Source organism: Carcharhinus amblyrhynchos, chromosome 4 (assembly GCF_965287045.1).
Source record: "Carcharhinus amblyrhynchos chromosome 4, sCarAmb.v2.hapA, whole genome shotgun sequence".
In the NCBI taxonomy this organism is placed as follows: Eukaryota; Metazoa; Chordata; class Chondrichthyes; order Carcharhiniformes; family Carcharhinidae; genus Carcharhinus; species Carcharhinus amblyrhynchos.
The window spans coordinates 3,101,129-3,113,204 of record NC_137327.1 but is presented as its reverse complement, the minus strand read 5'-3'; the positions used below and the strand labels follow the sequence as shown (position 1 = coordinate 3,113,204).

The following is a 12,076-nucleotide window of genomic DNA, read 5'->3' as shown; positions in this document are numbered from 1 at the left end:
CTGTCTCCACCACACTCTCAGACAGTACATTCCAAATCCTAACCACTCACCGTGTGAATCTGTCTCCACCACACTCTCAGACAGTACATTCCAGATCCTAACCACTCGCTGTGTGAATCTGTTTCCATCACACTCTCAGACAATACATTCCAGATCCTAACCACTCGCTGTGTGAATCTGTCTCCACCACACTCTCAGGCAGTACATTCCAGATCCTAACCACTCGCTGTGTGAATCTGTCTCCACCACACTCTCAGACAGTACATTCCAGATCTTAACCACTCGCTGTGTGAATCTGTCTCCACCACACTCTCAGACAGTACATTCCAGACCCTAACCACTTGCTGTGTGAATCTGTCTCCACCACACTCTCAGACAGTACATTCCAGATCCTAACCACTTGCTATATGAAAAAAAGTTTCCTTTTAAATCTCTGCCTTACAACAGTTCCTACACTCGCTAAAAAATGCAAGAGAAATTCAGGAGAAACTTTGCAGAGAGATTGTGGGGATCACTGCTACAAGAAATGGTTGAGGATAAATTCGAGGGAAAAGCAGTGACGCAGTGATATTGTAGTTTGAACAGTAATCTAAAGACCCAGGGCAAGATCCAGGAATCTGGGTTTGAATCCCCCCCCAAGGCAGCTGGTGAAATTTAGTAAAAATCTGGAATTAAAAGTCTACTGATGACCATGAAACCATTGTTGATTGTTGGAAAAACCCATCTGGGTCACTAATGTTCTTTAGGGAAGGAAATCTCCCATCCTTACCCGGCCTGGCCTACATGTGACTCCAGAGCCACAGCAATGTGGTTGACTCTCAAATGCCCTTTGAAATGGAGGTTAATTGGAAATAGGCAATAAACGCTGGCCTTACCAGCGATGCCTACACCTTGTAAATGAATTTAAAAAGCTCCCTAAATACTGAGGGAGAGAGGAACAGAAGGATATGTTGAAGGGGTGAGATTATTGTGAGGAACTGGACCAAGTGGCCGGTGCTGTGAACACGGCGGGAGATAGGAGTGACTGATGAAGCTCACGCCCCACCTAATAACTGCTGGAATGTCAGTGAGAGCCCAGACTTTCGTGAGAAGGAGAGGACAAACTTTTATTCAAGAAGTGAATGTTGGGAGGCTGCCCTTTTCTTGGGCAAAATCTTTGACGTTGCACTGCCTGCTGTGACTTATTCCTCGGGTTGCCGACGCTGGTTACACATATTCCTGAAAGTTTTATCCCATGACCTTCCATCTCCAACATTCCCACTCCACATTCCCATCATTGCTTTCCTGACATTGTCAGTCTTCCTGACCACCAGCCTTCCTGGAACTGATCCATCGGTAACGATGGACAGTCAAAGATCATCCAATCAAACAGTGGCTTTCCCCCATCTCCAATATCTGTGTTAATGAATGTACAAATTGTTGACGGGAAATTTAAAACAAAAACGCTTTCTATGTCCCTGATTTTGCTGCAGCAGAGCTGGTGGAAATTTCCAGAACAATCCTGGAGGTGTTGACAACAATGTGTTTGTATTGTTCATGGTCTGTTTAGTTCATTTTGTTCCTCTATTGTTTAGAATCATAGAATCCCTACTGTGCAGAAAGAGGCCATTCGGCCCATTGAGTCTGTACTGACCACAATCCCACCCAAGATTTTCCCCATAACCCCATGCATTTACCCTAGCTAGTCCCCCTGACACTAAGGGGCAATTTAGTGCGGCCAATTAACCCGCATGTATTTGGACTGTGGGAGGAAATTAATCACCCAGAGGAAACCCATGCAGAGATGGGGAGAACATGCAGACTCACGTACAGACAGTGACCCAAACCAGGAATCGAACCCAGGCCCCTGGCGCTGTGAGGCAGCAGTGCTAACCCACTGTGCCACCTGTTTGGTGGGCTGTGGCTGCTGCTGTCCAAGCCAGCAATTGCCCATCCCTGATTACCCTTGAACTAGGCTAAGGGCAGTTAAAAATCAACCATGTTGATCAGATTGACTATGTTCAAGTTGGAGGGGGTCAGGTGGCTCGCTCCTAATTTGTATGTTTGTTGTTATGGGTCTGGAGTCACATATAGGCCAGGCTAGGTAACCTCGGGTTGCCGACTCTGGTTACACATATTCCTGAAAGTTTTATCCTGTGACCTTCCATCTCCAACATTCCCACTCCACATTCCCATCATTGGTTTCCTGACATTGTCAGTCTTCCTGACCACCGGCCTTCCCGGAACCTGATATGTTATACAACACAAAGAGAGCTTAGATTCCAGATTTTATTCATCAAATTTGAATTCCACCAGCTGTCTTTTTTTTTAATTGATGGAACATGTGCATCATTGGCTGTCCAGCATTTATTGCCCATCCCTAGTTGCCCTTGGAGGGCAGTTGAGAATCAACCACATTGACTGTGGCTCTGGAGCCACGTGTAGGCCAGACCGGGTAAGGACGGCAGATTTCCTTCCCTAAAGGGACATTAGTGAACAAGATGGGTTTTTCCGACAATCGGCAATGGTTTCATGGTCGTCAGTAGATTCTTAATTCCAGATTTTTTTTATTGAATTCAAATTCCACCATCTGCCGTGGCGGGATTCGAACCCAGGTTCCCAGAACATTAGTTGCATTTCTGGATTAATAGTCTAGTGATAATACCACCCCTGTGTTGATGGGATTTGAACCCGTGTCCCCAGAGTATTAGCCTGGGCTTCTAGAATTCTAGCCCAGTGACATTGCTGTCACATCTCCCAATATGGTATAGTTGTTTTGCAATCTGCACATCCTAAAGAGGGAAGCTTGTGAGTGGGCTGTGCAATATATTCTGGGTGACTGCGCACCCATATAAGAACATAAGAACATAAGAAATAGGAGCAGGAGTAGGCCATCTAGCCCTTCGAGCCTGCCCCGCCATTCAATAAGATCATGGCTGATCTGTCATGTCTCAGTTCCACATTCCCGCCCTCTCCCCATAACCCTTAATCCCCTCTCTTATCAAAAACCCATCAACCCACGTCTTAAAAATATTTAGCGAGGCAGCCTCCACCACTTCAACGGGCAGAGAATTCCAGAGATTCACCACCCTTTGCGTGAAGAAGTTCCTCCTCAACTCCGTTCTAAACCGCCCCCCCCTTTATCTTGAGGCTGTGCCCCCTAGTCCTACTGTCCTTTCTGAGCGGGAAGAGTCTCTCCACCTCTATCCTATCCATCCCATTCATCATCTTATATGTCTCAATGAGATCTCCCCTCATTCTTCTAAACTCTAATGAGTACAAGCCTAGTTTAATCAGCCTCTCCTCATAGCTCAACCCCCTCAACTCCGGCATCAGCCTAGTAAACCTCCTCTGCACTCCCTCCAAGGCCAAAATATCCTTGCGTAAGTACGGCGCCTAAAACTGCACACAGTACACCAGCTGCGGCCTCACCAATGCCCTATACAGCTGCAGCAAGACCTCCCTACTTTTATATTCAATCCCCCTCGCTATGAAGGCCAGCATCCCATTCGCCTTCCTGACCACCTGCTACACCTGCAAGCTGGGTTTTTGCGACTCATGCACAAGGACCCCAAGGTCCCTCTGCACCGTCGCCTGCTGCAGTTTTTCGCCACGTATGTAATAATCCTTCCTACCATTATTCCTACCAAAGTGGACCACCTCGCACTTGCCAACATTAAATTCCATTTGCCAGTTCCTGGCCCATTCGCCCAGCCTATCTAGATCCTTCTGCAGACTCTCCACACCCTCCGCACAATTTGCCGTTCCACCAACCTTGGTGTCATCAGCGAATTTCGACACCCTACACTCTGTTCCCTCCTCCAGATCATCTATATAAATGGTAAATAGCTGAGGCCCCAGCACCGACCCCTGGGGCACTCCACTAGTCACCGCAGATCAGCACAAATGGATATGATCTGGTGGCTGTTACAGAGATGTGGCTGCAAAGTGACAGGGACTGGGAGCTGAATGTCCAGGGGTATCAAGTGTTTAGGAAGGATAGCGGGAGGAAAAAGGGGGGGGGCGTAGCTCTGCTGATTAAGGATAGCATCAGGGTGGTAGCAAGGGATGATATTGGAGCCAAGGAGCAGAAAGCGGAATCGTTGTGGGTAGAGATTAGGAACAGCAAAGGGAGGAAGACGCTGGTGGGTGTCGTCTATGGGCCCCCGAATAATGATCTGGAGGTGGGGCGGGCTGTTAACGCGCAAATAAGTGCAGCGTGCAGGAATGGGATGGCCGTAGTTATGGGGGATTTCAATCTACATATAGATTGGTCGACCCATGTTGGACGCGGTGGGCTCGAGGAGGAGTTCTTGGAATGCTGCCGGGATAGTTTCCTTGAACAGTGTGTGTTGGAGCCGACGAGGGAGCGAGCTATCTTGGATCTGGTGTTATGTAATGAGGCGGGTAGAATTAGGGACCTTGCGGTGAAGGATATAGACGCCTGTCTTAGTGGGAGCACTGATTAACCCCGGCCTCCCGGTAATTGATGCTGCAGGAAAGTGGGAATTGTGCCATTCAGTACAGGACCAGGCTGTGCCACAAGCTCGGATCTATAAGTGTGATTCCTGGAAGCTGGTGATGGACTGAAGGATCTGATCAGATTTTTGAGCGGAGAGCGGTCGTGATGGAGAGGCTAATACAGACAGCCTCTCGATTTCACTGAGTTTAGAATAGAAACAATCAAAAAAAAAACCCACCCAGTCCATCAGGCTGATTTTGTACACCCCCGTGCCGGAGTGTGGGAGTGTTGGGAGTGGGGAGTGGGCCAAAGTGAGTCATCACTTGAATCCACAGCAAGTGGCATAAGTGATGAATGCGGTGGTGTAAGTGAGACTAATCATCCAACGACTGTCAATTTAAAACCCACCAGGGCAGTTTGAGAATTTAAACCTGGAATTTAAAAGTCGGGTGCGGTATCAGTGAGAGTAACTGAGCTTTGAATTGGTGAGCGTGGTGGGGACTGTGCCCCGAGGGTCGGTAAATGGGGTGTGATGCAGGAGAACAAGTGGGTGTGCAGGCGGCGATGAGAGACATGCCGATGTGTCTGAGACGTGTGTTTCTTCCTGCTGCTCAGTGCTGTACATCAGGTTTGTAAATTAGTTCCACTTCAAGTTGACCCTGGCATTTGGCCAGCACAGTGCTTGTAAACTTCACTCTGAATTAAGTTATCCAAATGTCAGATGTGGAGATGGAGAAATAACGCAGCACTTAAGCTCGTTGTTTGGACTTCAGTCAGCAAATTAGTATTTTACCTCCTCCTGCCCACCACAGCCCCCTCGATCTGGAGATTGTGCCTGGCCAGATTAAGGATTACTTTAATTGGTCTTGTCAGCTGTGGCTCTATAGGTAACAATGCTCACTTGAGTCAAGAGCTCATGCTTGAAGTCTCGATTCCAGAGGCTTAGTGAAAGTTGAAAAGATCTGATCAGAGTGATAGTGTCTCCAACAATGTAGCACGGCCTCAGTACTGTACCGATACTGCTGGTCTGGAGTCTCTGGAGTGAAGGAAGTCTTAAAACACATCCAGGTAGATAAATCCCCAGGACTGATGAAGTTTATCCCAGGATGTTGTGGGAGACCAGGGTGGAAATTGCAGGTCCCCGAGCAGAGATATTTGAATCATCAACAGCCAGAGGTGAGGCGCCTGAAGACTGAAGGATGGCAAATGTCGTGCCTTTGTTTAAGAAGGGCTCCAGGGAAAAGCCTGGGAACTACAGGCCGCTGAGCTTAACATCAGTAGTGGGTAAGTTGTTAGAAGGTATTCGGAGAGACAGGATCTCCAGGCATTTAGAGACACAAGGACTGATTAGTAATAGTGAGCATGTCTCACGAATTTGAGTTTTGTTTTGAAGGGGTAACCAAGAAGGTAGATGAGGGCAGTGCAGTTGATGTTGTCTACATGGACTTTAGCAAAGACCTTTGACAAGGTACCACATGGTAGGTTGTTGCATAAGGTTAAATCTCACAGGGTCCAGGGTGAGGTAGCCAAATGGATACAAAATTGGCTTGAAGATGGAAGGTAGTTGTAGAGGGTTATTTTTCAAACTGGAGGCCTGTGACCAGCGGTGTGTCTCAGGGAGCAGTGCTGGGCCCACTGTTATTTGTCATTAACATAAATGATTTGGATGAGAATTTAGGAGCCATGGTTAGTAAGTTTGCAGGTGACACTAAGATTGGTGGCTTAGTGGACAGTGAAGGAGGTTATCTTGGATTGCAACGGGATCTTGACATGTTGGACCAATGGGCTGATGAATGGCAGATGGGGTTTAATTTAAATAAATGCGAGGTGATGCATTTTGGTAGACTGAACCAGGGCAGGACTTACTCAGTCAATGGTAGGGTGTTGAGAAGAGTTATACGGCAAAGAGATCTAGGATACTGGTTCATATCTCCTTGAATGTGGAGTCATATGTGGACAGGGTGGTAAAGAAGGCATTTGACATGCTTGGTTTCGTTGGTCAGAACATTGAGTACAGGAATTGGGACGTCTTGTTGAAGTTGTACAAGACATTGGTAAGGTCACACTTGGAATACTGTGTGCAGTTCTGGTCACTGTTGTGCCTGCCACACAGTCTGTTTAAACCCTTATATGGTGGACAAAGAATTGCAAGTAAACTTCTTGTTACTATACTAATATTAATTACACACATAATTATTAATTACCCACACAATCAATATTAAGTTATCTTATAGAATACTAAAGTCCAATACTAGGCCTTGACTTAATTTTTGCTTGCCTGGCAAGTACCCAGGCAGATATTGGCCTTTATCTGTGTGTTGTTCTCTGTGGCCCTCTGCGTGGTCTGGTCTGACACTCTGGCTCTGGAATTCCTTCCTCCTTTAATGTGGTGTCTCTCCTCCTGCCGGTCATTGCTGGCAATGGTCACCGTTGTTGTCGTTCGTTCGATGGTAGAGAGAGTTTCTTCTGTTGCGCAGTGTCCTTTATACCTCGTTTGTTTTACGCTGTTCTTGGCCATTACCAATCAATCAATCAGGACTTGATCACCCTGATCGATAAAGTCCAATCAGGTGCTGCCACCCGGATCTCTGGGTGTGTCCTCAATGGCCGTGTCTGTAGGTGCTGAAGGCACGTAGGACACACCCCTCCCTCCCAAATAAGGGGTTAAGGCGCCCCTGTGTCTGGTTTGACCAGGAAGTGTCCTTTGAACTGGAGATGGCCTATATCCTGTATATTCCGATATCACAGCTGCAGCCTGTCTGTTTCAGCACTTGTCCAATTCTCCCAGCATGCTCTTGCAAACTACCATCTTGACTAGCTCGCTTGGCCTCCTTCACCATACTATAGAAAGGATATTATTAAACTAGAAAGAGTACAGAAAAGATTTACTAAGAGAAGGACAAAAAGAAAGAAAAAATACAGCACGGGAACAGGCCCTTCGACCCTCCAAGCCTGCACCAACCATGCTGCCTGACTGAACTAAAACCCCCTACCCTTCCAGGGACCATATCCAAGACAATTTTGTCTTTTAAAAAGCATTTAGACAGTTACATGGGGTAAGATAGGTATAAAGAGATATGGGCCATATGCAGGCAAATTGGGATTAGCTTAGTGGCTTAAAAAAAAGGGGGTGGCATAGACAAGTTGGTAAAAAGTCTGACAACACCAGGTTTTAGTCCAACCTATTTATTTGATAATATACTCACAAGCTTTCGAGGGACACCCTCTTTGTCAGGTGAATGGAGAGTTCTGGCCTCAGACAGAGCACATAGACAAGTTGGACCAGAGGGCCTGTTTCCATGCTGTAAACCTCTATGACTCTGAGTGAGATGTAAACCCTTTTGTTGTAACAGTAACAGGAGGAGGTCATTTGGCCCTTCAAACCTGTTCTGCCATTGAGTGTGTTCATGGCTGCCCTGTATCTGAAATCTATCCACGAGCCTTGGCTCCATGTCCCTTCCTGTCTAGTGAAAGTCCATTGGTCACAGCTTTAAAATGATGAATTAAACTAGCATGTATTGCCCTCTGTGGAAGAGAGTCCATTTACCAGTGAGAGTGAAAATATAAACTTCTTCTCTGCAGATGGATAAGTTCCGGATGCTCCTCTTCTCAGGAGAGGAAGACTCTGAGAAGCAGCCAATGGTGGATAATTTCCGGCCTCCTCAGCCCCTCAAAGGAAGAACAGTTCTTGCTTCCTTCCAATTGTAGCTTTCACCAACCCTGCACCAACTCCTGGATCCAAACTGAAGATAACATACCTGCAGGGGATAGAACACAGCAAACTGGGAACAAGATGGACTGAATGGGACACTGGCCAGTTGACTTGTCATTCCTACATAACCAAATCTCTCCTCACCTTCCCTCAGGTACAAGATCTTGATAGTCTCTGTTAGGTGTGGCATCAGATGGTGATTCTATTCCATACCCATCTTCCCCCCACCCTTAAGTTAATTTCTTGATATTCTGCGCTAATTAGTTCATATGTGCAAAAGCTTCTGTTCGTTGGTGTGAATTCTCTCTTGGAGCTGCATCGGGATTAATATTAAAATCTGGGCTTGGTTTAAAATCTCTCTCTCACTCACACACAAACACACACGCACATTTACACACACTTACCTATATATATATATATATAAATATATACACACTTACCCACCCACCTTCACACCCATACTCATCCACGTGCGTGCATACACACACACACAGACACACACACATATCCAGTCACTACCCTGTGTCAATGGATTATTAACACCACGAAGACAGGGGTGGTCATTTAATCTTGGAATGATGGTTGTTGCTGTTATCGATTGAAAGGACATTATCTGATCAAGGGTAGGGACACCTACAGGTAAAGGATCTTAGTACACTAAAGTTGCAGGTTGAATCCAGCCTTATCTTCAGAGTGTTGGAACCCAGATTGGGGTTATTTGCATTACACATCAATTCCAATATCTATCCTCTCTTAAAACACTTCCTGCAGTAAAGTGAAAGGCAAGGGAAAAGGCCACTCAATAGACTCTATACTGTTACCACACTGTGTTACCCCAATAGACTCTATACTGTTACCACACTGTGTTAACCCAATAGACTCTATACTGTCACCACACTGTGTTACCCCAATAGGCTCTATACTGTTACCACACTGTGTTAACCCAATAGACTCTATACTGTCACCACACTGTGTTAACCCAACAGACTCTATACTGTTACCACACTGTGTTAACCCAATAGACTCTATACTGTTACCACACCGTGTTAACCCAATAGACTCTATACTGTTACCACACCGTGTTAACCCAATAGACTCTATACTGTCACCACACTGCGTTAACCCAATAGACTTTATACTGTTACCACACTGTGTTAACCCAACAGACTCTATACTGTTACCACACTGTGTTAACCCAATAGACTCTATACTGTCACCACACTGTGTTACCCCAATAGACTCTATACTGTTACCACACTGTGTTACCCCAATAGACTCTATACTGTTACCACACTGTGTTAACCCAATAGACTCTATACTGTTACCACACTGTGTTAACCCAATAGACTCTATACTGTTACCACACTGTGTTAACCCAACAGACTCTATACTGTTACCACACTGTGTTAACCCAATAGACTCTATACTGTTACCACACCGTGTTAACCCAATAGACTCTATACTGTCACCACACTGTGTTAACCCAATAGACTTTATACTGTTACCACACTGTGTTAACCCAACAGACTCTATACTGTTACCACACTGTGTTAACCCAACAGACTCTATACTGTTACCACACTGTGTTAACCCAATAGACTTTATACTGTTACCACACTGTGTTAACCCAATAGACTCTATACTGTTACCACACTGTTAACCCAGTAGAGTCTATACTGTTACCACACTGTGTTAACCCAATAGACTCTATACTGTTACCACACTGTGTTAACCCAGTAGAGTCTATACTGTTACCACACTGTGTTAACCCAATAGACTCTATACTGTTACCACACTGTGTTAACCCAATAGACTTTATACTGTTACCACACTGTGTTAACCCAATAGACTCTATACTGTTACCACACTGTGTTAACCCAATAGACTCTATACTGTTACCACACTGTGTTAACCCAATAGACTCTATACTGTTACCACACTGTTAACCCAGTAGAGTCTATACTGTTACCACACTGTGTTAACCCAATAGACTCTATACTGTTACCACACTATGTTAACCCAGTAGAGTCTATACTGTTACCACACTATGTTAACCCAATAGACTCTATACTGTCACCACACTGTGTTAACCCAACAGACTCTATACTGTTACCACACTGTGTTAACCCAATAGACTCTATACTGTTACCACACTGTGTTAACCCAATAGACTTTATACTGTTACCACACTATGTTAACCCAATACACTCTATACTGTTACCACACTGTGTTAACCCAACAGACTCTATACTGTTACCACACTGTGTTAACCCAATAGACTCTATACTGTTACCACACTGTTAACCCAGTAGAGTCTATACTGTTACCACACTGTGTTAACCCAATAGACTCTATACTGTTACCACACTGTGTTAACCCAGTAGAGTCTATACTGTTACCACACTATGTTAACCCAATAGACTCTATACTGTCACCACACTGTGTTAACCCAACAGACTCTATACTGTTACCACACTGTGTTAACCCAGTAGAGTCTATACTGTTACCACACTATGTTAACCCAATAGACTCTATACTGTCACCACACTGTGTTAACCCAACAGACTCTATACTGTTACCACACTGTGTTAACCCAATAGACTCTATACTGTTACCACACTGTGTTAACCCAATAGACTCTATACTGTCACCACACTGTGTTAACCCAATAGACTCTATACTGTTACCACACTGTGTTAACCCAATAGACTCTATACTGTTACCACACTGTGTTACCCCAATAGACTCAATACTGTTACCACACTGTGTTACCCCAATAGACTCAATACTGTTACCACACTGTGTTAACCCAATAGACTCTATACTGTTACCACACTGTGTTAACCCAGTAGAGTCTATACTGTTACCACACTGTGTTAACCCAATAGACTCTATACTGTTACCACACTGTGTTAACCCAATAGACTTTATACTGTTACCACACTATGTTAACCCAATACACTCTATACTGTTACCACACTGTGTTAACCCAATAGACTCTATACTGTTACCACACTATGTTAACCCAACAGACTCTATACTGTTACCACACTGTGTTAACCCAATAGACTCTATACTGTCACCACACTATGTTAACCCAATAGACTCTATACTGTTACCACACTGTGTTACCCCAATAGACCTATACTGTTAACACACTGTGTTACCCCAATAGACTCAATACTGTTAACACACTGTGTTACCCCAATAGACTCTATACTGTTACCACACTATGTTAACCCAACAGACTCTATACTGTTACCACACTGTGTTAACCCAATAGACTCTATACTGTCACCACACTATGTTAACCCAATAGACTCTATACTGTTACCACACTGTGTTACCCCAATAGACCTATACTGTTAACACACTGTGTTACCCCAATAGACTCAATACTGTTAACACACTGTGTTACCCCAATAGACTCTATACTGTTAACACACTGTGTTAACTCCGTTAATGTAACTACACAGCTTATCCATGAGGTTTTTCACAAATGCTTTCACAAAAGAGAAATATTCTGATTCACAGCTTCAGTCTCAGTGGGGAGGTTTCAAGCCAATCCACATCCAACACAGGTTTGACAAAAGGTCATCTGGACTCAAAACGTCAGCTCTTTTCTCTCCTTACAGATGCTGCCAGACCCGCTGAGATTTTCCAGCATTTTCTCTTTTGGTTCCACATCCAACAGCCTGATCTGAAAACTCTGCTCACATTTTGACATCTATGACAAATTTCACCCCAGCAACTGAAACAATTTGCAATATTCTTAAATACAAAACAACCCATTACATTCTTTAAAAAAAAGGTAAATTTGCCATATCTCCCAATGTTTAAACAGTCCAGGATCCAGATCGGGGTCCAGAACTTCACCAGAAACTAACCAGTTCTTCTTTGGGCCATTCCATATATACATATAT

General features: G+C 44.7%; 1 protein-coding gene across 1 annotated transcript in view; it reads left to right on the top strand.

The window, feature by feature from the left end:
- The window catches only part of ca7 (carbonic anhydrase VII), a 31,636-nt gene extending 22,582 nt beyond the window's left edge, over nucleotides 1-9,054 (top strand). The window contains exon 8 of the mRNA XM_080186680.1: nucleotides 8,024-9,054. Coding sequence (XP_080042806.1) covers nucleotides 8,024-8,149 — 126 coding nt within the window. The 3' untranslated portion in view covers nucleotides 8,150-9,054. The remainder of the gene's footprint in view (nucleotides 1-8,023) is intronic.
- The last annotated feature ends 3,022 nt before the right edge of the window (nucleotides 9,055-12,076 follow it).